A 27,287-nucleotide genomic window follows, 5' to 3' on the forward strand; every position below is an offset into this window, starting at 1 on the left:
GTTTATGTTCGACATGACCCCATGCCTATCTTTGTGTTAAGTATAATAGTATAAATATAAATTGAAAGAATTTAAATCTTTGTGAAAGAATATAGAATGTGTTACTCAAGAGGAATGATACTTGCGAGGCTGGGTTTACTTGAAATAGAATAGAAAGAACAGTTGCTAACGTAAACAAATACCATGTTTCAACAACTAATCAGGATTGAGATATCCACACTACATCACTTGCAGGCAATTTTTTATAGCTTGGAAACAGATAAGCACCAAATAAACTATGCTAAATACTTTCCACACTAAAATTGAAAACATTTTTTTTTAAATATAAAAGCTGGAAAAAACTTCTGCCATTTTTACTGTTTATGGAATTTCACTTATTTTTTGTCTACCTGTTTCAAAATTAAAAGTTTTTATCGATTCCTCTGTAAAGTTTAAGTGTGCATATGAGCGATAAAAAATAATTTTAATTATTAGAGTAGTATAAGATTTGAATTTGTTGAAAATCTGGAAAGTTTCTAGCAATTCTCTAAATAGTTTTTGTACTTTTTTTGAAGAAAAAAAAAAGCTTTGCATGATGGAGTTATCACAAATTTTATTTTGTACTATTAAACAAAGTTTATTTAAAATGACACCAGCATTGTGGGGGATAATGCCCCATTAAAATATATTTTCTTTCGCATAGTTTTTTTCCATACACCATGACATATGCGTGTACGGTACTATTAATTAAATTTTGTCTTATAATACAAAATAGAATTTGTGGTTAACCCCTTATTATTCAGAGCTTTCTTTTAAAAAGTACAAAAACTACTTAGAAAGTTGCTAGAAACTTTTTAAATTTTCAAGATATTCAAATTATACTTTTCTCTTTAGCTAGCAAATACAATTTGCTACAAAATTGTGAATTATTTTTGCATTTTTTCCTGGTATGCGCACGATGAAAGAACTATTTTTAAATGCCTATATCCTGCGCAATTTTTTTTTTAAATTTAAAAATAATAATTTTGTAATTAATTTAAAAATGCTTCGAAAGTTGTGTTTAAACTTTATTGAGAATCTTGAAAATTATAGCAAAAAACATTAAAACAAAATAGTTGGGTTTTTTTTTTTATAAAAAAAATGTGCATATCGGTATAAATATTTAAGCTAAGTTTACGAAATTTGATGCAATTTTCGTAAATAACAACCTAAACAATCAATACAAGTTACAAGCTCATTTACTTATTTTCTGACGTAGGATATTAAAAAAACCTGTTTTGGTTCGTAGTTTATTATCGGTCTCTCAAGCCTCTGAAAGTTTTAAACTTTACTGCTAAGTATGAGAAATCACATGACCTAAACACTTCTAAAGTTACAAAATAATCCTCTAAGTATTTTTTGAGAAATTAAAAAAAATGTCAAGAACTGAAAGTGTCTTTTCCATTAATGAAGGGTAGTGAATATTTAACCTTTTAAAGGTAGTTGAAATCGGACTATATAATAAATAACATCGAGGATTTTTTTTGTTTTTTTTTTTTGGTTTTCTGTTGTGTAAGATTTTTTGAGAAATTTTAGATACTTTCGCATCGCTTATTTCAAATCTACAATAGATTTCTTTTTCTAAGCTACAGTTTTTTTTCCTAACAAACAAACATTTTTAGCCTATTTTTTGTCGAAATATACAAGTGTAAAAGCTTTATATGTAATTGGGAGTCACATAAATGTAGCGACTTACTTCTAGGGGAGTTAGAGAAAATCATCAGGATTAAAATTGCATTGTAACCCATGGCCAGAAATGTTGTCGTACGCTGCTTGGGGCGCTTTCCTTTTATGAATTGTTTCCTCGTGTGCTTCTGAACAGGCCATAATAGGGAAACATTTGATGATGAAATTTCCCGTCTGGGTTCCAACACAATTTTAATCGTGATGATATAGTTTCTCGCAACATTTACTCGACTCCTTGTTATATATGACGTTTTTCGACTTGCACATTTCGATAAAAAAATGGATTAAAACAAACCAGTTTAGAAAAAATCTGTAGCTTTAGGAGCAAAAGTAGTTTGCGATTTGAAATCCCTACTCCTGAATTAGTCAAGATCAAATATTTGTATAAATGCGACAAAAAATTTGTTCCCCACTGTTATTTAAGTGTTTCGTCATTTTTGCTTATTTATTTACTTTTTTTACTATAAATTCAGTAGTAAAATAAACAAAATTCACTTTGGTATCAACACGCATTCTTTCTTTTGGTTTATTTTCATCAATCAACAATAACATTTAAGCATATTTACACTTGAATACTTGAATCCCATCAGAATTCTGCAGTTATTAATGATCTTCCTTTTTCTGTTTTATAAGTTATAGTCATTTCAACGTACGATATATTTATAAATGTCCGATATCCAATCTCCAGTTTTTTGTAGGAATGTCTCGGTCCTTTCGCACCAACATTTTTGAAGCTCTTGTTCTTTGAGATTCTTAGGCTTGTCTGAGTCCTTTGTCGATGCATAGCATTTGCATGTAATGTCAGAAAAACCATTTTGACAGCAGGCATCTTTGCTGTTCGTGCATTCCTCTTTTAGCTCAATACATTTCTCTCTAAAAAGAAATTTTAATAGTAAACATAAATAACATAAATAAATTTTTTGAAAGGTAAAATGATTTTGCTATTTATTAACTTGATTACGTGTGTGCAATGCGGTTCGAATCTTAGAATCGAAATTTTGATCTCAGACAGAGAATAATTTATAAGAGCTCAGTATCAGATGATAATGCAATGTTTAATTGTTTACTGACTGCTATCAGAAGAATTTTCTGCCAAAGAATTTTTAATACTTTTTTATAACCGTCGTTCAACAGGTGACCCAGGTTTTTGGGTTTACGACTACCAATAACAAGCTTAAGCCCGTCCCGCCCCCGTAAGGGGGCATCCGGGGGCACTCCGAAAGTTCGAAGTGAGCGTAACAGTTCAATTACATGAGCAAACATATTCAAAATTTTCAAATTAGAGTTTTAACAAATAGGTGGAATATTAAATATGAAATCCAGAAAACGGTGCTACTTAGAAATAAACTAAGGAAACAAACACTACAAAGAAAATAAACAGTAACAATCAGAAGAGATATTGATGTCGCATCTTCAGTAGGGGTGCAAAGTTAATAAAAGGAAACAATTTCACATGGAAAATAAAGGATGTTTGTAACTCAGAATATAATTATGGCTGGCACAACAGTACTAAAGTTATCAAATTCCAGTAATTATTATTATTATTTTTTTTTTAAACAGAAAGGACATATATATACCATATATAAAAACTCTAGGAACACAAGTGATTAAAATTTTCAAAATGAGGAATCACATAAGGGCAGAGATTGACAAAGCATGAGACTAAAGCTCCAAAAAAAAAAACATTTTAAGAGAAAATTCAAGTAATAATCAAACCATAACAGGAAAGTTAATAAGCCGTGATTTAGGTGTATTTTTCCTAACAAGAGGCAGCAAAAGGCCATCAGGATTCAGGGAGGTGCCTTGTTACTAAACAATTTTCTTATTATTTCCTCAATTCCCTTTTTTATTTTAGGGTTTGACCAATGCTGCTTTATAAACTCGTAGGTGGTTTTTGAATGAAAAAATTTCTCTCTAATGTGCTTAAAATTTGTACACTGGATTAAAATATGTTCCCAATCCTCAACAAGCTGACAGGTACTGCACAGCTGAGCTCCCCCAAAAAACCTGGCTTGATGTTGTCCATGACAGCCGTGATTAGTTAGGAATTGATTTAAAAAGAAATTCCCCATGATTTTCCTCGTTTGAACTTTCGGGAGGAGCTCGAATGTGTGCCTTCCCTTTGTGAAGCTGTCACTCCATCTCTCCTGCCATTCAATCAATTTTTCGCGTTCCAAAGTTTTTCTTGCAGTCCGCCTGCTAGGATCTTCAAACAGGTCGACCGTTGATCTCTCACAGGCTAATTTGGCTAACCTATCAGCTTCTTCGTTGCCCTTATGGCCTGCATGTGCTTTTATCCAATGTAAAGCGATATTGTTTGTGAATTCTTGTTTTATTAAGTGGACTAAATACTCTTTAGAGTTGCTGCTTTCCAAAGCTTGCAGGCTAGACAGGGAATCCGTATAAATTGAGATATTGTCTGTAATTCTTTGTTCTTTAAGCCAACGAATCGACTGGAGAATGGCCCATAATTCAGCCTTAAACACGGAAACGTGATCAGAGATGCGAAAGGTTTTTCTTTCAACAGGTTCTCCCTCCAGATAGGCCACGAAAGCGCATCCTGTCTTAAACTCATTGTTAACTAATATTTTTGATCCATCTGTAAATAATTCTAGTCCTTTATAAGTAGGTAAATGCAGTTGATATTTAAGTAAAATTTCTTCAGCCGGATGATAAATATAAGGTGTAGGTATTGGTTTATAGATTATATGTTCTTCTTCATGTTGAAAAATATTATTAAGTTGAGCTTCTATGTTTACTGCCATATCTAGAGGAATTGTTCCAGCAAGTACTTGGAGAGAGTCAGTAGATGCAGTCTTGTATGCCTTAGTGATAGACAGTAAAGAAGTTCTTTCCATTTTTTTCAATCTATTAATGATTCTTACCTGTTGGGAAAACCAAATTTCTGCTCCATATAAGATAAGTTTCTGAGTGCTGTTTAGGTAGATGAATTTCCGAACATCGGGGCCAATCCCCCAGTCGACCCCAGAGATTCTATTTAGTTTAGCTTGAAATTTAGTAACTTTGCTATAGATAAAGTCAAGGTGAGGCAACCAGGAAAGCTGATAATGCAATCTAAATCCCAAATAATCTATGGTTTCCCTCGTTGCAATGTTAGCCCCACAGAGTTTTATAGTTCATGTTCAACTTCGTAGCCTAGTAATTTTGAAAACAATCCAGAAGACAAGGGAACTCCTGCATTAAGTATTGGGAGAAATTTGCCTTCGTGAAGAACTTTTTGATGGAACTAACCCCATCTGCGGTTCATGGAGAGGAAAACCACGGTTAATCTGACGGCAAGGACACTCTAAGCCATGATCCTTCTACCACTGAGGATATTTTACGTCAGCACTGTGGTCGGTGCAAGCCGGGTGCTGAATTCGTACCAACCAGCTATCGCTGGGATTCTAACACTGTTCACCTCATTGGAAGGCGAACACTCAATCCCTGAGCCATTGTTCCGCCAGCGAATTTATCGTTAATCATATCATTGTCCGACTGAAAAAAATCTGAAAACTCACATTTTAACATGGTTTTTCGAAATTTTTCGCGAAGGAAACGAGCTTTCCGTCAAGTTTCAAAATTTTAAAAAATACTCTTAATAGGTGAATTAAAAAAAATTTGCTTTATGAAGCTTTGTGTCAAGTTTCAATCATTTCAGGAGCATAAATCAGTCATTTCTAGCAGAATTTCAATCTATATTCTTCAGAGATAATTATTTCTTGGTAACATTCTAATATAAAATATTTATAATTGGATGAATAATTACGTAAATATTCAGCAAACCGAAAATTATGATAAAAGAGAAATTGTGAGAGTGGTATTTTCAAGTGAAAGTTATAGAAAATGTTTTGAAACTCAATTTTCTTTGTTCGAATTATTTTTAAAAAATATGAAGAACACAATTCATACACATTTTTTTGTAATTCAGCATACTATTAATATTGTATAAATACCTATGTGTGTCATAGTATTCCTCATTCGGTTCAGCAAGTATTTCTGAAATAAGCAAATATAGAATTTAGGTAGTTTATTGCAGGTACAAATAAACTATTTTCAAAAAAATAAATGTAAAAAAATACTCAAAACTATTTTAAATATTACTCTGTAATAAATAATAATCAGATTTTCTATTTTTTCATAATTTGACAATATAAACAATTAAACAAAGATATTAAAATATTCACATTATCAAATTATACTATTTTATAACCGTCATTGAACAGCTTACCCAATTTTTTGGTTTTACTACTACTTATGTTCAACTCCGTAGCCTTGTAACTTTCGCTCCGTAGTCCAATCCAGAAGACAAGGGAACTCCTGGATCAAGTATTAGAAAAAATTTGCTTTTGCAGAGGACTTTTTTGGTGAAACTAACTCGCATTTGAGTTATATGGAGAAGAAAACCATCCACGGTTAGTTAGACGTCAAAGGAGCTCTAACCCATGATCCGTCTATCACTGAGGATATTTTACATCAGCACTGTGGTTGGAGCGAGACGGGTGTGGACTCGGTTCACCTTATTGGAAGGTGAACGCTTTATCTCTTGAGTCACCACGGCTCAATGTCAAAATATGTAAAAATTAGATATTTCTATGGTCAAATACATTCTTATTGTCAAATTATGTAAAACTTTTTATGTAGATTTGAAAGATACTGCATTTTTAGCATTTACGGTAGAATAGTTTAACGAGAACCGATACAGCTCACCCTCGGTCCTTACGCAGGCTGATCCAAGTGGTCACCCACACGCTTACTGACCACAGCCAGTGATGCTTGACTTCGGTGTACTCCTGGGAACCGTGTCTTTACGATCAGTCCACTGCGAGACTGGGCAGTGGGTACTCGATCGGTTACCAGACTTACTTCCCGTTGCTCAGATGTTCCTGAAACACGGTTTCCTTTTATTTTCCCCCTTGAGATTCCGATCGAATAATAGCAATTCGTTTGAATAGCGCTTCGTTTAGATGGCATAGTTTTGCAAACAGAAGGAGCGTCAATGTTAATAAAGTTTATAGAGATTTGCTGTACCGAAAATTCACATATTTATTCTAAATAATTAATGATTTATATTTTACAAATTTTTGTTGCTAAAGCTATAGTAATAAAGTTAAGCTTATAACATCGTGTAATTTAGCAGTTTTTAATTACACTTTTACTATAATTCAAGAACATACTATAGTTAGGATGAAGCATTTTAGAAGGATACTAAAATTTGTTTTTAAATTAATGACATAACCAAGTACAGTATGCAAAATGGCGGAGGGAGGGACCTCAAATTGAAGCAGTAATGATCTAAGTTACGAAATCAGACGCAAAAACGCACTTTCTCTGAATAAACATATATTTTTTTCGACGGATTCATATTTCTGACCCCCAAAACTGAAGGGGTAGCCAAAATCTGGGAAACTTTTGCTTATTTTGCCATATCTCGAGAACTTTTTAAGCGAATTGAAAAATTCTTGCACGCAATTAAAAAATTCATTTATCCAAAGATAACTCCATGCAAATTATAACTTTTAGTATTGCAACATTTTGAAGAATACAATTTTAAATAGCAAAATATAGAATTTCGGTGAAATTGGTCGAATCGAAAATTTAAAAAAGTCGTTTATTTAAAATTCGATTCATCGATTGATTAAAATTTTTTTTTATCGCTCTCCTGAACAAATTATTTAGACCATATTTCCTCGAATGCGGCTACTCACAATACTTTAGGAGTCAAAAACCAGAATCAATAGAAAAAAGACATGTTTATTCAAAGAAAGTACGTTTTGGGGACTAATTTTGTAACTTAAAATATAGTCTACATTAATTAATAAGTATATTTGAGATCGCCTCTTGGAACCCTTAAGATTGAGTCCTATAACTTGAAGATCAGATCATTAGATCAAAAGTTATTCAGGATGATCTGATCCATTTTTTAATTTTGCGCATTTGTACACTGTACATTCTGAAATAAACTTAAAAGTCTATTTAAAAGATTTATATATATGTATATAAATCTTTTAAATAAACATTATTTCTAGGTTAATATAAATTCAATGCAAAAAAAATTTTCTTAGTATTTATCAGAAGGTTTTGTCACATAATTATTATCCCGTAACGAAAATTAAAGTTTCGTAAAGTGAAGTATATTTTTATAATACTATACTTTCGATTGCAAATTATAATGACACAATTAAATTTTTTGACAGTCAAATTGTTTTTGATTTGTTACCAAATTCTCTTAAACACTCAATAATAAGCGCTCTTACCTTCTATTTCTTGTATAACAGAGCCACATGCAACAGAAATGGTGCCCAATGTAATCAAAACTATTGCGTATTTCATGACTACCTAAATAAAAGGAGAGAACTGGTTAGATCGCTGAAGCATAACTCTGTAGAGGGAGCTAAATGATTAAATATTCATAGCTCTTCATAAAGTCACGTGACTTATCTTTAATATATTGCCTTTGACTAGAAGTAGGTATTCTTGTAATGTGATCGCAAAAATTTTAAATTTTTTGCTAAATAGGGATTTAAAACTCGTAGTAACGAATTCATGAATTTAAGCCCTACTCGGTGTAATAAGTGAATGTAACTAATTATGATATAATAAATAAATGAGATTTAATATTTTATAACCGTCGTTGAACAGCCGACCGAATTTTCAGTTTACGGCTAACAATGTTCAACTCCGTATCCTTGTAATTTTGAACAAGTGTTGGGAGAAATTTGACTCGTGGAGGACTTTTTGATGGAACTAACCAGCATTTGCGTCTCATGGAGAGGAAAACCACGATGACAAGGGGACTGTAACCCATAATCCGCCTACCACTGAAGATATTTTACGTCAGCACTGCACTGTGGTAGGTGCGGGGCGGGAACGGAATTCGAATAAACCACCCTTCGCCGTTATTCGAACTCGTTGCACCTCACTGGGAGGAGAGCGCTCTATTCCCTGAGCTACCACGGCTGAATCTGATTTAATAGGCAAAATTGAATAATAAAAAATGAGCGAATGTAGCTAACTAGACTAAACCGACTGGGGTCTAAGTAGCGCTGCCCTATAGTGTTCGCGGGAGGAACTTTTCAGAGAAATGTTAGTTCGAATTTCGGAACTAAAGCAAAACGATGATTTTTTCCTTTTTTTCTCCGAAGTTTACGTAATGTATCCATATATTAAACTTTTCATCAATTTATTCCCCCCCTCCTATTATATTCGTTGTCGAGAGCTGTGAATTTTGTTTAATTACATTCCTTTTATAAAAATGTTACTTACTTTTTAACGCATCGCTATACAGCCGCACATACAACGAGACGAATGACAAAAAAAAGTGAGTATAAGAAAAACAATAAATTGAACAAAGCTTTGAATGTATATTTTTTTCTTCATATTTTTTTCTCTACATGTTGTGGTTTAAATCTTCATAGTTCGCTTTTTTTTTCCCAGTGTTCTTTTTTTTTTTTTTAGTATTTAAAAAACGCTATCAAGCGGTTTTCAGTATTTTTATCATAAATACTCAGATGCCTTTATAAAATCACGTGAATTGTCTGTTAAATGCTATTTAAACTATTTCTTCATACCGGATAAGTTAAAAATTTGCGGAAACTTTATTATACCGCAAAAAATATACTCGGGATCAAGAACCTAAAAGTTTGTTTAAAAAAATAATGTTACTTCAAAAAAGTATGCTAAAAAAAAGAATTTAAAATAAATAAGAACTCATATATGCCCTTATTTTTTTCCTCGATTCAAAATATGTTTTGGAAAAAAAAACACCCTTTAGAGATATTAAGTTTACGAACTAGTTTGGACGCTTTAATGATATTTAAATTTTTTGTGCATTTCTTTGTCTCTTTCGAACTTTTTAAGCAAATCGAAATTGTTTTTTATTACACAGAGTACAAAATTCATTTATACAAAATTAATTTCATGTAAAAATAATATTTCAAAACTGAACTCGAAGTACGACTAAATAACACTAAAAAGTACTACAGAGGGAGTTATTTGGTCATAAACTTTACAGTACAAAAATGTTTTAGTTTTAGTAAACGATTTTCTAATAAGCAATGGGATACCTGCAACTGACGTAGTGTGGGTACCTCGATCCTGATTGGTTGTTGAAACGTGGCAATTGTTTACGTTAGCAACTGTTTTTTCCATTCCATTTCGAGTAAGCCAAGTTTGTCAAGTATCAATTCTCTTCAGTGACACATTCTAAATTCTTTCACAAAGATTCTTTCGCAATGATTTTAATTATTTCTCTACATATATTTACACAGAGACTTAATACAAAGACAGTCACGAGCCCATGTGGAGCAAAAACAAACTAATTATGCATCGAAGTTGCCCAGGTACATAAAACTAAAATATATCACAGTTACAATAAAATACATTAAAAAAATAATAAATCTAAGTTAAGTAAAAGAAGTAGACGAGAAAGAATTATATTTCAACTAATTCGATGTGCTCAACATTTAATTAACTTATCATAAATTTTCTAACTTGTGTAGAGAAACTTTGCTCTACTTTATACGCCATTTTGCTGATAAAGATTAACAGGCACTGAGGACACAGGTCCCATGGGAGGTCTTCTTGAAGTGCAAGTACTCAATTGGAAATATTATTTAGAAAAAATAACGTGCTTCTTTGTTTATAAATTCAAATGATTCTTAAACCTTTAAAACGTAGCCTTGATAACAAATATTCTCCAGCGTTTTAGTAAAAAATATGCTCCAATCCTCCCAACGTCTTTTTTTTTAAAACTGCATTTCTTATAGTTTTAGGCTTTAGAAGATTTTTTTTAATTCTAATGTTATCTTACTCTATATTGTAAAATGAAAAAGAAAAATAACAATAATGTACCCTAGCAAGCAGTCATACGCATGTAAAAAAAAAATTTCTTCCTTTTTTCCTTAACTACGGTAAAATGATGATACGCAAATGTTTAATAAGTTTTTACGTCAATATCAGTAGCCTTGTTTGCAACTGAATTTGCACCGTACTATGATTCAAGGTACCGATTATATTGTTCAAAGTTGAAACATTTTTTCTAAAAGTGTAATGTGTTACTGGGTAATCTAAAGAAAGTAAATCGCCAATTAAAACAATCCGTGAAAAAGAAAGAATACACTGAGATTGAAGTACGATTTAAATTGTAAACATTAATTGACAGTATAATTTATATTTTAAAAGAATCGTTTTCTAAAAATCCCTTGCTCATTTAAAAAATATATATTATCAATATAAAATACATCCATGCATGAAATAGAAATAATTGATATTTGAAAATCAATTGTTTGTCATTTTAAAATATGTATTAGCAACTGGAGGGCTCAATACATGTTCGCTGCGCTCACCAGTCCCGAAACTGATTAAGCAGTTACTTCTGGAATTTTTTAAAATGAAGTTTTAAAACTGTGCAATATGTACGTTCTATGAAACCCTTGGTTTACCTTTATTTTATTCAATTTATATACAATTATGACTCGATTTTCTTAACGTATTTCAGTGCTATTTGGAAATTACATTTGGAACAAAAGATTAACAGAACAACTTAATACACAATTTAAAATTTCAGTGTTTGAAGGCACAACAGTTTCAAATTCTTCATCCTAACATAGACTGGTAAAATGCATAAAGGCCAAAGAAAAAGGTTGGAAAATGAAAAAAAATAAAATTTGTTGACCAATCTGCTAAAATGCATCTCTCTCTCATTAATTATAAAGCATCATTAAAAATAAAGTTTGAATTACTCTGCTATATATGCAAATTAATAAGTAAAGTTAAAAACAAAAACATTGTTAGTTAAAAACAAAAACATTGTAGAACAGGTTGTCGTTTATATGATCTGTTCGCTTTTAACTTTTCATTCCAGCTTTTTGTTGCTAACGCGAGAAAGGAAATTTCTTCCGTTTTGTGATATACACTTTAATTTTTTATAGAAAATAAATTATTGTTTATCCCTAAATTAATTAAAAAATGTTAGGAATATCTAAAATGCATTCCGTTTTAAAATATCTTAGAAAGTTTGGAATTTTTGCTGAAATGTGGCGTATTTCAGACAAGATTCATTAAAATAAAAAAAATATGAACAGGTTACTTTTATTCTCAGAGTAGAGTAAGCAGTTTAAAGTAAACATTCGTGAAATAGACTTCCAAAGGTTGCCAGTTTTAGAAAGTCGACAGTAAAAATAAAATTTTTTATTGATTGCAAAAGCTTATCTCTAGTTTATGACTATTTTCCTAAACTTAGTTAATTTATCTGACATTATTAAAGGAAATATAAAAATAAACACGCGTTTAAATCGTCATGTTTAGCTCGAGAGTAATACTGATATAAGTTAAGTTATCTAGGACAATGTTTACCAATTGGTGCTCGGTGGATCCCAAGAGTTCCGAACGTTAGGATTATTTTTCAATTAGTAACGATTATATTTAAATCCTATCAATGATTCTATAAAGTCTAAAAATATTAAAAAAATAATTGACTAGCAAAAGCATGAATAAAAGTAAAAATATTAAAAAATAACGGGCTAGCAAAAGCATGAATAAAATAAAATAAACACATAAAGAGATAAACAATAAAATAAAAGCAGACGATAAAATTAGAACAACAGAGAGTTGTTGATATTTTGGAGTAGTTTTTGGATTTTGAAAGTTTATTCTAACCCGTTACGGGATTTTCTATATTTTATTGAAAGATTATTATTAACCCGTAACGGGTAATTTAATGTCGCTATTGTGGTGGTGTGAAATAAACGTTTTTTTAATAAAACAAAGAACTGTTTCTTAATATAGATTGATAATTTATTTAATATATTTCAGCTGTTTACATAAAAAATTTTATGTAATGCCAAAGAATGAAAAGTAACAAAATTTTGAAGAAAAAAAATTGTTTTAGTGACAATATATTGAATAAATTATGAAAAAGATATGCATTTATAATAATTTTTATAAATATTTCTCTTATCAATCTTTTAAACTCAAAATAAAGTAACAAAAACCGAGTATAAAGAACTCCGTTTCTCTGGTAACTATTCTCAATGTTTATAATAGTTCTTTTTTGAAAGCCATAATTCATCTTATTTGATTCATTTCCTGCATATGCATGCACCAAGAATAAATTCATACTTAAATAATCCTTCATTCTTCACATTAAGTATTTTTCAAATAATTAGTAGTTCATTTTTCTTTTTTGTTTAACATATTTACAGCTGTTAATGAACTTAATTTATAATGCCGGAGTTCCGCCTAAAGGAGCTTGATCATTTAGTGTTCCACAACCAAAACAAAATGTGTTAACCGTTGATTTAGGGTTAAAAATTTAACTTCGCAACTTGTAAGTACTAACAGGTTTCGCTTTGTACCGTTACGTTTTACGATCCAACCTGATTTATAAATTTAACCTAATCAAGTTTAAAGTGAATGATGTGATGATTTTTACATAAAAAGAGTTGCTAGTTTTAATATTCAAGACATTTATAAGGACACAAAATCGGAAAACTTACAGGACTGGAATATACTTTAAAACATTCTTCTTTTATACACCATTTTTCGAGGCTGTTTTCATCCTGGCATGGAAAAGTTCTGTTCTGGTAAAGCTATTGAACTGTCAAATGCGATGTAATCTGAGATGGTCCACAGCTGCACTATTTAGAAGTGAACCAGATGCAGAGAAATCAAGTACTTTCACTTAACAAGTGTGATCGAAAACCAATTTATTGTTTTTCTATTCCATATCCTATGTCTCCTTAAATGTTATGAGATTCAATGCATTTAAAGGATTGTTTTCAGTTTTTCAAAAACAAATCGATTTTTTTCCTGTTGTTTTAACTACCATAAGAAATAAAATAGAGTTCGAGAAAGATTTTTTAAAATTTGAGTTTCTGCAGAAGTAACAATTTCTTGTAAGGAATTATATAACATTTGCACCATGAACGAGTAAAACTTAATAGTGTTTTTTAATGTTCTTTTGCCAGGAAAAATTAATAAAAAATATATAATTCATGTGCCTTTCGCTTTTAGGCAACGCTAAAACTTTAAACTAAAAATACCATCTTATTGTAACTACTTATCTTGGCTTAAATACTTTCAATAATTGCCAATTTGGAAAGATTTTTCTCCCTAGATGAAAAATATCAAAATCTATGAATAATTCTCAAGTTTTGCTAATTTGTTTAAGCCAATATAATATAGTGTTAGAGTAAAATTTTAAACATTAAAATATTAATCACAAAAGCGTTTCATTATAACAGAACTGCTACTTTTTTCTCATTGTGTACGTTTTATGCCAATTTCAAATTTAGCATAGAGAGCGTTGGTTAAAGATAGGTTAAATTTGACCTATATTCAACCATCTCATACAAACCTGTAGCAGTTTTAAAAATAGCATATTACTTGCAAAAAAGCTTTAAATCATTACAACGTTTTTAAAAAAGAGCCTTAAGGGTCCTATTCAGACAGAAAAGAGATTCTATTTCCTTGTGAACGTCCGTAAAATTTTTAAAACGATATTTACTAATCTATTAATTTACGAAGTAGTATATTATATATATATATATATATTGAAATTATACATTATATATACATTTATTGAAATTTATTTTACTAAAGTATTTTTGAAACTTAAATTTTAAAAGTTTGAAACATTGCAAAAGTTTAAAAAAACAATTGTACCCTTAAAAATAAAACTTACTAATTTAATGAATAAAATGAAACACAAAAAATATTCCAAAATAATAATTAGTTACTTAATTATTGAGGAAATTGCTTTCATGTAACAGGTTAACATTTTAGCACTCCGTGGCAGAAACTAGACGTCCAAATTAATATGACCAACGGTATCTCACCCATTGTGGTGGTCCTGAAAGAGTGGATACCACCTCTGGAGAACGCACTAGGTCTGCTTATCGGCAAGACCGATTGTGCAGCTCATTGGAAATAAAATTTAAAAAAAAAAAAAAAAAAACATTTTAGCACTTTCTGTTTGAAGGAGATCTTTAAGGACTATCAACTGTGACGTCGTCACACTTTTCCCAAAGTTTCTTTTAGACCTATTTGCAACAGAGCCCTCTATCAACAATAATAGGAAATAGTTAGTTCATGTTGTGGATTTGAAGAAATAATACTCGACAATTTATAATTTAGTATCTGTTTACTTACTTTTTCATTAATTATGATTCTTGATAAATTCATTAAGATTTTTTTTTATCTTTTAATGCTAAAATATGAACAAAAATCTATATTTATAATTTATCAAACATAATTCAAACAGTAGAATTTATTATTATTTATTTTTCTATTTGTTTAAAAGTAGTAATGATGTAAGTCTACCATATAAATATGTATTATATTCAAAATGGAAATAAATTTAAGAAAAAAAAATGCACATTCTTTGCATTTATAACCCTCAACATACTTCATCAAATAAAAGCTAAGTATTTTACGAAATTAAAATAAAAAATAACTTAAACGATTAAAGAGCATTTCATAAAATTAATTAATGAATTCAATTAATTTGCAGATGATTAATAAAGGAAACGATTAAATCATCGTCCAATTGATGGTAAGTCTTGTTACTGCAGCGGCAGATGCACACATTTTATCAGAAAAGCGTTAACATTTTGTCTCTTTAAAAAAAACAAATTTTGTTTCTCTTTTACTCGTTCTAGAATTAGAAAGGAAATTATAAATATATTTAATGGCTTACATGCAAGTGACGTAGTATGGGTATCTCGATCCTGATTGGTTTTTTGAAAGGTAGCTTTTGTTTACGTTAGCAACCGTTCTTTCCTTTCTATTTCAAGTAAACCAAGCCCGACGAGTATCAATTCTCTTAAGTGACACATTTTATATTCTTTCACAAATATTTCAATTCTTTCACTATACATTCCTTAATTAACACAAAAACAGGCACGATGCCACGTAGAACATAAACAAACTAATTATGCATCGAAGTAGCCCGGTACACAAAACAAAAATATATCACGATTACAATAAAATACATAAATAAATAATAGTTCTAAGTTAAGTAAAAGATGCAGACGAGAAAGAATTTTATTTCAACAAATTTGATGGGCGATACGGGGCTATATTTAATTAACTTCACGTTAATTAGCATTCTAACTTACGTGCAGAAACTTTAGCTCATCTTTAACACGCCATTTCGCTTATAAACGATCAGTTGGAACTGACGTCGAAGGTCACATGTTTTGGTATCCGTGATCTTCTTTTTGAAGTGCAAGTACCCAATTGTGAGCAGCACATACGAATCTTCAAATTTTCGTAGCATTCATAAGAAAATTATAATTTTCGACTTTTGATGCAATTTTACAATTTTTTATTAAGAGAATGCAATTTTTAAAACATATCAAATTATTTTTTTTTACCTTTTACTTTAAATTTTTAAAAGTTAACTTTTGAAATTTAAAAAAAGTAACGGCCCAAAAATTTCAAGTTAGAATGCAAAAAATGCGATTATCAACCATCTTATAAAAGCAAAATTGGTAAATAATTTAGGTAGTATCAATGAAATAAGATTAAAAATATGATTTTACGAAAAGCGCGATTGAAGTTTAAAGATTCGTAATTAAAAGTAAATATTTTTCCGTTTTAGCAACTGTTTCAACTGTGAAATTGTAGCGTCAGATTAATTGAAAATCTAAATCGAAAGGCATTTTTCAGTTTAAATATGTTACGGTTGTAACAAATCAATTATTTTTTTCTCTGTAAAAATAAGTTAAATAAAATCGAAGTAATTACAAGTACTCTATGGAAGCATTTTTATCTATTTATTTAAACTATGAAATTAACAATTATTTATCAAAGTCATCTGGATAAATCAAACTGATAGAGATTTTAACAGAAATAATTTGCTAAATAAACAGTAATAAGTATAACATGTCAATCGAATCGATACTTTCCCATTATTTCAAATACTGGATAAATTCGTAACAATGACTCAGTTTTGCAAAGTCAGAGGATGAAACTAAGTTCTGAAGTAGCAAGAAAAACTAATTAAGACTTATCGTAAACGTGTTAAATAGGATAAGGCCTGGAGTATAAAGCAAAATCATTCGCAACATTAGACAGCTATGATTTAGAGTCATGCAGTGACGTTCATGTGGAAATCGGTTAATCGAGCGCATCGGTTAATTAAGAAGGCTATTTCGTATAAGAGTTTGTAAAACTTTTGTCGTGAGCACAAAAACACATAATAATTTCTCTGCACCGTAAAAAATAAATGTGTAAAAAAAATGAATGGCTCTGACTGCTTGATTGCTGAATTATAATTATTTTTTTAAATTTCTTCAAGAAATTTAATTTTATAGTTTCTGGTTCGAGCAAATATTTCTTATATTTTAAACAAAAATATCGTGCTTTTTTCTTTGTAAAAATCAGAGAGGGAATGGTTCTGGCTGAATTTCTTTTCTTCGACAAAGTTTTTTTTTCTTTAATGTTTCTCTACAAGTTTAGATTTCAAGTTTTCTAAGAAGTTCGATTGATTAAGCATTGAATTGATTTACAAAGAGCATTTTGAAAACCCACATTACGATTTTCGTTGGAATTGTATTTTTAATTGCGCTTGAGAACGAATAAATAGCGAATGCACGGTAGCATAAAATGTTTCACTGTATAAAAGGAGTCTTCGAGTCTAAAAAGTTTAAGAAAAAATAAATATTTCTATTCAATATGAATAGCAAAATCAATGAAATAGAAATGTTATACTTCTTTTAAGAATTAATTAAATGTAAAAAGAAATGTTCACAAAGTTTTCATTAACATATATTTTTATTAATACATTTTTCAAGTATAAATATTTTTAAAATTCAAATAAGTAGACAAAAAATAGGAAAAAATACATTTTCGCAAATTCACAACTTTTTACGCATATTTCAATATAGTAAACATACATATGGAATATCTAGTACATGGAATGTCAAATAGTAGTTGTAAAATTTTTTATAACTTATATCACATGAAAATAATTTAATTTTTATTTTACACTTAATATATTATAAGCTCATTTGCATAAATGTTCTATTAGAGTAAAGAAATATTTATTGTAATACTTATTGAATATGTTCCTTTCTACCTTTTGTAATAGATTTTATCTGATGCTTCTCTCAAATTTGAATGAAACGATGTTAAGAACTAAAAAAAAATTGATTTGAATTTTTAAAGAATAGAAATGCTTATTTAACAAAATAATTAAAAAGAAGTATTTGAAGTGATTTCTATACAATTCCCTCAAAATTAAAGCCCTTTTTAAATTCTTCCTGTGAATATTTTTAGAAGAATAAGAATTAAAAAAATAACAATAACTGTTTTGAAGGCTAAATCGTAAATGCTTTAAAGGCTTAAAACACTACTTTAAACAGTATAATAGCCCTTTCAGAGAAAAATCTATCTCAAAATACAAAAAAGAAAATAATTTAAAGAGTACATTAATTGCTTTTATTCTTCATTTAAAGAGTAATCTTAAAATAAAGAAATTCTTTAATAAAAACAATACATATTAGAGGCAAATGAATACATTTAAGAATTGATATAGGAGAATAATATTTTGAAGATGTATTTAACCCAATTTTTAATATCACATGCAACATTAAAAATGTTAAAATGTAAAATGCATGTTGCCTACATTCACTTTTTATTAAACCTCTTTTAAACAACCATGTTTTATTACCACAGCAGATCATAGCAGGATAATCATAGCAGGAACAATATAACACATTTAAACTAAGTCAAATTCATACGCTTTTTTATGAACGCAAGAGCCAATTTCTGTGGTAATTCTTGCCAATATTCCAGAGTTTCTTTACATGTGTCAATTTGATCACCATGAAGACGATCTAGAAGAGTTACACACACTACAGCACCTGTAAGAAGACATTACAACTATATTAACAAAAATGAGCAAAAACTACAAAAAATGGAACAATATTCTTAATTAGTGTCCACACGGTTCCTTTTTAGAGTACACCGTTGTCCACACGGATCTTTTTTACTAAAACTGCATCATCGTTGATGTTGTTGTTTTCGTGTCCATGGATTTTCAAACAACATTGAAAATCTGAACAACTGCGGCTGCTAGCATCGGTGCCTCTTGATTATAGAGAACAGATCTTAGATTGTCCTCAAGTGGCGCCATTTCCAATTTCAGAACATGTGGTGTGAGTACTGGGCACTCGAATATGCGTTTTGGTGCTCCGAGCAGTTTCTGCAGGGAACATATGTCCTGGTTTTGTCTGGGAGAAACCTTATCCCTGTGAAATGATTGGTTCTAAGTCTTGCAATAACCGATGTCAAATTTCTGAGGCAAACTTCATCATTACCTTTAGCTTATAGAGATTTTTTTGATATCTGACCTAAATTATATAATCTTTATGTCCGCATTTCTCTTCAATTTCATTTGATTGCATCACATAAAGATTGTTCCAAACCACGGAAAATTTGAATTTTTACTCAAAAATCATGCAAACGATAACTTTAACGATAACTTTTAAACTTCGTTTAAAAATCATGCAAACGATAAAAAGTAGAACAGCTGACAGTTTGCGATTTTTATAAACTGTGTGCTATATGACAGAACAACGAATTTTGTTAATAAAATATTTTGCACTATTTTGAGTCAAAAGATAATGTGAATCTGTCACTATAGGGTTAGTAAATGAAATAAGTTATCTTGATAAGATATGCGCGTATAAGTAAAATTGATAACACATACTTATCATTGGAAAGGAACTTAAAATAGAATAATGAAACATATCATTCACCTTTAACTCCAGCATGCTGGCAAATTGCCGCAAAAGCAAGTGATTCCATCTCAATATTCGTGATTCCTTTTGAATGAATTTCGTTCAAGAAGTCCATTTTATCTTCCATAGTATAATCACAAAAGGCACCATCTAATCTCCCTTGACCTACGTAAATAAGAAAAACATGATATTCAGTAATTATGGTTTAAATTATTAAACCACGTGATGCAGATGAAATAATTTTGTTAATACTTAAAATCAACAGCAGAGCATGACCACTTGTTTAGATTTTCATTTCAATTAATGAGGCATAGAAGCGGAAATTTTGAATATTGCGATTTGCACAAATAAACCTGTGAAAAAATTTCCAATTGACGAAAGTGTGTGTATAGAGTATACCTTATTTATATGTTTTTCTCTCAAATGCCATTTTATTTTACTAAAGATGACTTAGGAAAGCAAATAACAGTCTACATGTTTCAAGCAAAATAGGCCCACGTTTCTGAAGCCCTTGAAACATGTCGACTGTTATTTGCTATTTATATATTTTTGAAGTAAATGAAGTTTTTAATCAGGTGTAATATCTTAACCACATCATTTTCTTGGGATTATTCATTTAATATGACTTAGATAATTTCCATGAATCAATAAGCCACAAATTTTTATAAAATAACGGTTAAAATACTGGTAACTTTTAATCTAAAAATTAAATTAGAATAAAAAAAAAATTATTTCATGCATTGACATTTGAAGGCCTTTATAATGTGGGGATATAGGCAGCTACCTCCTTAAACCCTGGGATAATCAGGCCCTGATTGTCTCAATATCAAAATTTGCCTTTTTAGATACTTTCCCGTGGGAATTGTGCATATATCGGGGAGTTAATAGAGTATCCAAACAATCATTGCGTGTCCGCACACGTAATTTTGTTACTAAATTCCGTAATATTTTCCCGAAATCGCATAATTTTAAAATTGTCAGTTTCATAAAGATCAGTCGCTATTAATACAAATTAAAGGATATGAAAACGCCTAAAATATAGTGCGGCTTTCAGGAGAACTCGTCCAGACACCCGTCTCGCGTCGTGGTGGGTACTATGGTTACGAGGAAAGGTCAATTTGGATAGAGGTGTGGGGTGAATAGTTTTGTCTTAATCTTAGCGTCGTGAGTAAACCAATCGACAACTTCTTTCCTCCATTTCACCCCCTGTTAGAAATATGCTCTCGCTTATTACCATAGCAGCAGATAGTCCCAGACTTTCAGTCTGGATGAGTTTTCCTCAAAGCAACACTATTCATAGGAATGGCCTAAAACATTTATTCAACGCATATTTCGAAACAAGATAAAATGTAAAGCTACCTTCGTAAAAGTCATCAGTACACATCGTTTTGCCCACAACCGTGCTACATTCGTTGAGCTCCGAGTCTGCGATTTCTTTTAATTCTTGAACCAAATCCTTATCTATAACTGCAGGTCTATTTACAACTCTTCCAAGAATATGCTGAAAAGATTGAAGTTGAAAACATTTTTAAAACAACATCAGCAAAAAAAACCCCCGTTAAATATGGGAATCGTTCACTTTTCTATTAAAGAGTTATATTTAAAAATAAAAAAGGAAATGATTAAAAATAAAGCATTACCAGTTTTAAATAAGGATTAAGCAATCCATCAACGGCTTCAGATGTAATTACTAAGGTACCACCAGGTAAACCTTAAAAATATATTTTTTTTTTTAGAAAAATGTTAGCGATGAAAGTGTTTAGCATTTTTTGTTATTACACAACATAAAATGTTCAGAAAAACTATTGAGTGATATTTACTCTGAAATGAACGATTGCAATTAATTAATAAAATAAAACTTCGTAATAATGAGATTTATAAAGATGTAAAGAGAAAAATTATGTAAGAAATAATGTTGACAGTTTAAAAAAAAAACTCTTTACAAGAATAATGCAACTACAAGTGTATTGATTTTCTTTTTCGTCCGAACTGCAGCTTGAATACTAAAACTGAAAAGTTTTGGCATTCTATAATTAAAAAAAAAAGTTCTGCAAAAAATGATCCGAAAGTAATTAATTTAAAGCTTAAGGGGAGATTGGGCCTTAACGCACCTTTTTATTTTTAAGACTGCCCCATGACTTTTCAGTCCCGTTGCCTTATCGGTTCTATTTCGATCCATTCCAGATTCAGCCGTTACTAATTCAATCCTTCTATTTTGAAATACTATTTCGTCAGACCGGACTGTGTAGGGGTCAGGGAACTGCCTTGCATCAGAAAGGTTCTGGGTTCGTATCCTGGACAAGACATAGATGTTCTTTCATTCTCTGTACTATCTGTCCTTACTGCGGGAGCAACGTTGTCCCACAGATTACTTATTTTACGTAGCAACAAAACTGATCAATGTAAAAGAATCTCACCTTATAAAATTTCGATGAGAAGAATCCTATATGAACAGTATAAACCAAAAGCGAGATTTAGTTAACCTATACCCCGCTGTTGTTGCTTTCGTGCAACAGTTTGTAGTGACCAAAAAAGAAAAAAAAACTTTTTGAAATACGCTGTTGTGAGCGTTAAAGATAAGTGGATAACATCTACAACAATGTGACAAAGACATTGCAAACGCATAATTTCAGATCAAAACACATATAAATATAATTTGTATACTTATGCTATTAATGTACTTTGGAAAATACGGATATCTTTGTTTCATGGAAATAAATTTAAAAATTGAAATAATTGAGTTGCCAGTTTCATCTCTTAATTAATAGACTCAAATTATTTGAGTCACTAGCAAAATTTAACCACTGTAAATAGGGTACCTAATATTTTTTCCATTTTTTCTTATTATATTATTTATTATTCACGTATATTAGACTGGTGATACCGAGTCCTCCGAGATTTCTGGATTGAGGCTTCTTACCTATGCCCCCGCAAGTTCCGAGACGCAAGAAGGTGACATCTTCGCAATGAGCATGATGTATCAACTTGATGAGCTCATGTAAAAGTATAGATAAAGATGGAATTCCCATACCATGCTGCAATAATAAATAACTTCATCAAGTATTTCTTTAGATGAAATGTGAAGATTCGGTAAAGTAAGCAAAGATGGCACTCACACTAACTGATATCACAGGTCCGACTTTATACATGGAATATCTGTAAGAACGGGCACTTATATCATACAAGGCTGCTCCCGTGGGTAATTTTATGCCTAATTCTCTCTGTACAAAATGTGCAAACTTTTCCATCCTTCTAGGAGTACCTCCTGTACATACAAACTGAAATAGAAAACCATGGTGTAAAAGTTCGTCAATAATAAGAAAACAATCTACATTGCTGGACAATTGCTAAGGGTGATGATAAAAGCAACGATAGTAACAACTAAGTTGACGACTGGAAAATGTGAAAATTAGCATAAGTGCGAGATACAGTAAGACGTGTTTTATGTATGCAAATTTTTTTTTTTGGGGGGGGGGGGTGTTGAACTGGTTTGTCACATGACAGCGCTGAAAAGAGATATAATAGATTTGACGCGAATTGAGCGTTGTTCAAAATTAAATTTTAAAGCGAAACAATCAATTGACGAACTTGATATTTTCGATATGTCTTTCCGACGTCATTTGGATGATTTTACGCGTGACTGCATTATTGGCATGATTTAAGAAGGCCGAAAAATAACAGAAGTTACCAAACAGTTCAATGTCAGCCACAGCGTTGTTTCAAGGATTTGGAAATCATTTCAAACAGCTGAAATGTGTAGCAGACATCACGGAGGAAGTCGTGTTCCATGTAAGACGTTTGCACAAGACGGGTACATAGGGTTATCGACAAAAAAGAACCGGCGCAGCACAGGCAGTCTGGTAGCAAACCAGTTTCATGCTGCTACTAGCAAGTGAATCTCCTGAAAAACTGTGGCCAGACTCTAACAAGCAGGAGGACTATACAACCACCGACCTGTTTTGTGCATACTATTGTGTCCAGACGCCACCGTAGCGCCTGTTTGCAATGGTGTCTTCTGCATCACAGTTTGAGCGAAAAGGATTGGGATAGCGTACTATTCTCAGAGTAGATTCAGATCTGATTCATTCAAATCCTTCCTCATATAATTGTTGACCCCAAATAACATGGCGTGAAATTGGCACTGCGTATAGTCGAACAAACATCCTACATGTACTATATATTTTATATATATATATATATATATATATATATATATATATATATATATATATATATATATATATATATATATATATATATATATATATATATATATATATATATATATATACCGAAGAGCCATTACATTATGACCACCCTGCTAATAACATGTAGGACCACCTTTAGCCTTCAAAACTGCTAGCACCCGCCGTGGCATTGATTCCACAAGGTGCTGATAGGTAGTCTGAGGTATCTGGCACCAAGCGCTCACCAACTGGTCCTGCAATTCCCTCACATTCCGAGGGGGTAGCGTGGCAGCAGGAATTTAGTTTTCCAAGTAGGACCACAAATGCTCTATTGGATTAAGGACAGGTGAGTTTGGGGGCCAAGACCTGCCTTGAAAGTCACTGGAATGTTCCTCGAACCAATCCATGAAGATTCGGCCCTTATGACATGGTGCATTATCCTGTTGATAAACACCATCCCCCGCAGGAAAAACTGTTGCTATGAATGGGTGAACCTGGTCTGCAACTATGTTCAAGTAGCTTACAGACGTCAGGGACTGTTCTATGAGGATTATGGGTCCTAAAGTGCCCCATGAAAACATTGTTCCCGGGCGAGAAACCATGAAGACCTGGGCGAGCCCATTGTTATAGATGGAGGGTGGTCATAATGTAATGGCTCTTCGGTATATATATATGTAATACAAAAGGTAAATACTTTTGTATTAATAAAAGAATTAAAACTCTTTCGTTTTCATAAAATGTCTTTGTTAAAGAATAAGCGTAGAGAGATTCTATTTTGGGAATTCAAGGCTGAAAACATACCATTGAAATATAAATAGATTTATATTTCAAGGGAAGAGTTATTTTTAGAATCGTTCCCTTTTTCAATTCCATATAAGAAAGCAGAAATGATTTTCCTTAATGCGTAAGGATACAAGGAATGTACGAATGTGCCTTTTTACCTCAAATCTATGTTGGTATAAAACGTAAGAACGCATAGTTTTGCGTGTCTTTTTCATCATGATGTGATCCAAATAAGCTGTGCCAGAATTGTCCGGAGTCTTGTCCATTCCCCTCCCGTAGGGAGCGTGGACGTCAACTGTTAGCAATACCAGCCTACATTTAATAAACCTGTTTAGAACGTCTGATGGCTTATGACTGCAATTATTTCAAGCTAAATACAACACTGATAACAGGGTTGGAGCCCTGTTGTTACAATATATATATATGTATATATATATATATATATATATATATATATATATATATATATATATATATATATATATATATATATATACATATATATATATATACATACATATATATATACATACATATATATATACATACATATACATATACATACATGCATATACACACACACATACACACACACATACACACACACATACACACACATATATATATATATATATATATATATATATATATATATATATATATATATATATATATATATATATATATATATATATATATATATATATATATATATATATATATATATATATATATATATATATATATATATATGACGCTCTAATTACTAGCTAATAGTTACAAAAACAAATTGCTAGACTTTTGAATTTATATTTGCCCTAAAATATAAAATCCAAAAAATGTAGTTTGGATTTTTTTCATACTAATTCAAAGATTTATAAATTGATTTTGTAAATAAAAGAAATTTCTATGACGAATAACTGTTTCGATTGGAACTAAATCACTGCAAATTTGAAAAATTATTGTTTGGAAGTTAGTCGTGTCTGGAAGATTTTACCTTTAACGCAGAAGACACCGGAGCTTTATGCTATATTTCATAACCATCAATTATTAAAATGCCAAATATATTTTTCACGACATTTTTTTATCTAAATTAATACAAAATAATGTAAAAAGAATGAAAAATAGGCGTAATAAAAATTCAGCGTTAAAGTGTTAATATATCGTCGCTTTGAAACTAAACCGTGAAAAAAGCAAGTTTTTCAGGAGAGCGATTTCTAACTTTTCGAGACCTTCCGCCGCAGCTTGATTCGAAGCTATGGCGACTACTGCAAAATAGTTTACATTAAAAAAAAATTTCGGAAATCACTGCCCTTCCTAAAACCAAGATGGAGAATCGCACCATTGCGATAACGATTTATCTGGTCTCTAAATTAATTTTATGGAACTATGAAGATAACACGTTGTTTTTCTAAAAGGGTAATTTTTTTACACAAAATGACCCAAATATCTCATTTTTCGATTTTTTTTTAGTTACTACGGTTTAGTTTCAAGGTGACGATATGTTAGATTAAGCTTAATTTTTACAGTAATAACTGTCTGCGTTATAATCTATGTATTCACACACACACAAACCTTTACGTCTGAAAACATTTCTGGCAAATTATGAGTCTGAGTGTCTAGTGAAATGTGATAAAGATGATCTACTCCTAGTTCTGCTATGTGAGGATTCTGTAAATCCACGCAACCAGTTTTTCTGAAAAACAAAACAAAACAAAACTAGCATTATTGGTTGGTTGGTGTCGTATCCTCTATTGAATCATATTTCATGGTGTGCTTGAATAGTTTTTGTTATTTCTATGGCATTAAAAGAATACAAATCCTCTTCTGTGGGGTAGTTTAAGAGGTGAAGGCCTGCAGCGACTGCAGGGCAGTTAAAAACATGATATGGTGACTAGCATTATTTATTTATTTTTTAAAAATAATTGCTGAACTAAAATTTGTTGAACAAGTTTATTTATTTTAATTTATTGACAATTTAAATAAGAGAAATATGATGGAGTAAATTTGAAAAGAGTATTATTAATTCATAAACCTAAACAGTTTTATTAATTTCTTATGAGGATGTTTAACTTTTTTTTCTTCAAATAAATGCCGTTTTGAGAAACATATTTTTTTTCTATTCATTTGCCTTCAACATCTTCATCTTCAGCTCGACAGCCACTTACAGGCCTTGGCTGTCTCAACCACACGTAGCCTCCAACGCCTCCTGTCCATGGCAACTTTTTTCCAGTTGTTTATCTTCAATACTTTTAAATCTTTAGCAGTGTTCCTGCATTCATACTCAAAATTTGTTACTGCTTTAAAAACATTTTTTTCCAAGATCAATTAATTATTGAATACGAAATAGTATACAAAATACCAATTATATGAGGACAGTGTTAAAGTTTGTTATCATAATATTCTATGGATATAATACGAATTTAAAAATTCCTAATTATGCGCATTACATCTTAAATTATGTTAGTAAAAATATGCAAGCATTCCTTCTAGTGTTTTTCCGAGCTTTCTTTGTACAATAAGTTAAATAAATAAAATCAAGGAAAAAAATATATCACGTTGATTAATTTTGTCCCATAACGGTCAGATTTTCACGTACTAAAAACAAATCTTTATAGATAAAAGGTGGTCATAAATTAGCTAATTAATTAGTTCTGACTATGAATTAAGTTAAAAAAATCAGACACGAAATAGGTTGAATTTTAAAAATAAAGATTTAAAAATACGACTTTTTAAAAGTTTTATATCTAAGAAATTTCCTACCGCTTTTCCAAGTTGCATATTTTGTTCTTTAAAATTAATTAGTTTAGAATTATTTGAAAATTATTTGAGCATTCGTATACCTTACAATTCAAAATTCTTT

At 30.7% G+C, this 27,287-nt stretch overlaps 2 protein-coding genes across 4 annotated transcripts in view; both read right to left on the reverse strand.

The window, feature by feature from the left end:
• Positions 1-2,199: 2,199 nt before the first annotated feature.
• LOC107450651 (uncharacterized) lies at positions 2,200-13,357 on the reverse strand. Its single transcript, XM_043039037.3, has 4 exons — positions 13,203-13,357; positions 7,962-8,043; positions 5,661-5,703; positions 2,200-2,577 (listed from the first exon to the last, which is right to left on the reverse strand). Exons 2-4 carry the CDS (start codon positions 8,035-8,037, stop codon positions 2,349-2,351), a joined length of 348 nt encoding a protein of 115 aa, XP_042894971.2. The 5' UTR covers positions 8,038-8,043; positions 13,203-13,357; the 3' UTR covers positions 2,200-2,348.
• Positions 13,358-17,465: 4,108 nt separating this feature from the next.
• Positions 17,466-27,287, reverse strand: part of LOC107448981 (uridine phosphorylase 1) — a 40,732-nt gene continuing 30,910 nt past the window's right edge. For all 3 annotated transcript variants that reach the window (XM_087166096.1, XM_087166097.1, XM_087166095.1), the window contains exons 3-9: positions 26,000-26,120; positions 22,571-22,732; positions 22,375-22,489; positions 21,095-21,165; positions 20,814-20,955; positions 19,473-19,619; positions 17,466-18,575 (exon numbers count right to left, since the gene is read on the reverse strand). In XM_087166096.1, coding sequence (XP_087022222.1) covers positions 18,436-18,575; positions 19,473-19,619; positions 20,814-20,955; positions 21,095-21,165; positions 22,375-22,489; positions 22,571-22,732; positions 26,000-26,120 — 898 coding nt within the window. In that variant the 3' untranslated portion in view covers positions 17,466-18,435. The remainder of the gene's footprint in view (positions 18,576-19,472; positions 19,620-20,813; positions 20,956-21,094; positions 21,166-22,374; positions 22,490-22,570; positions 22,733-25,999; positions 26,121-27,287) is intronic.

The sequence above is a fragment of the Parasteatoda tepidariorum genome, chromosome 6 (assembly GCF_982258835.1).
Source record: "Parasteatoda tepidariorum strain Cologne lab strain chromosome 6, Ptep-v5.0, whole genome shotgun sequence".
NCBI lineage: Eukaryota > Metazoa > Arthropoda > Arachnida > Araneae > Theridiidae > Parasteatoda > Parasteatoda tepidariorum.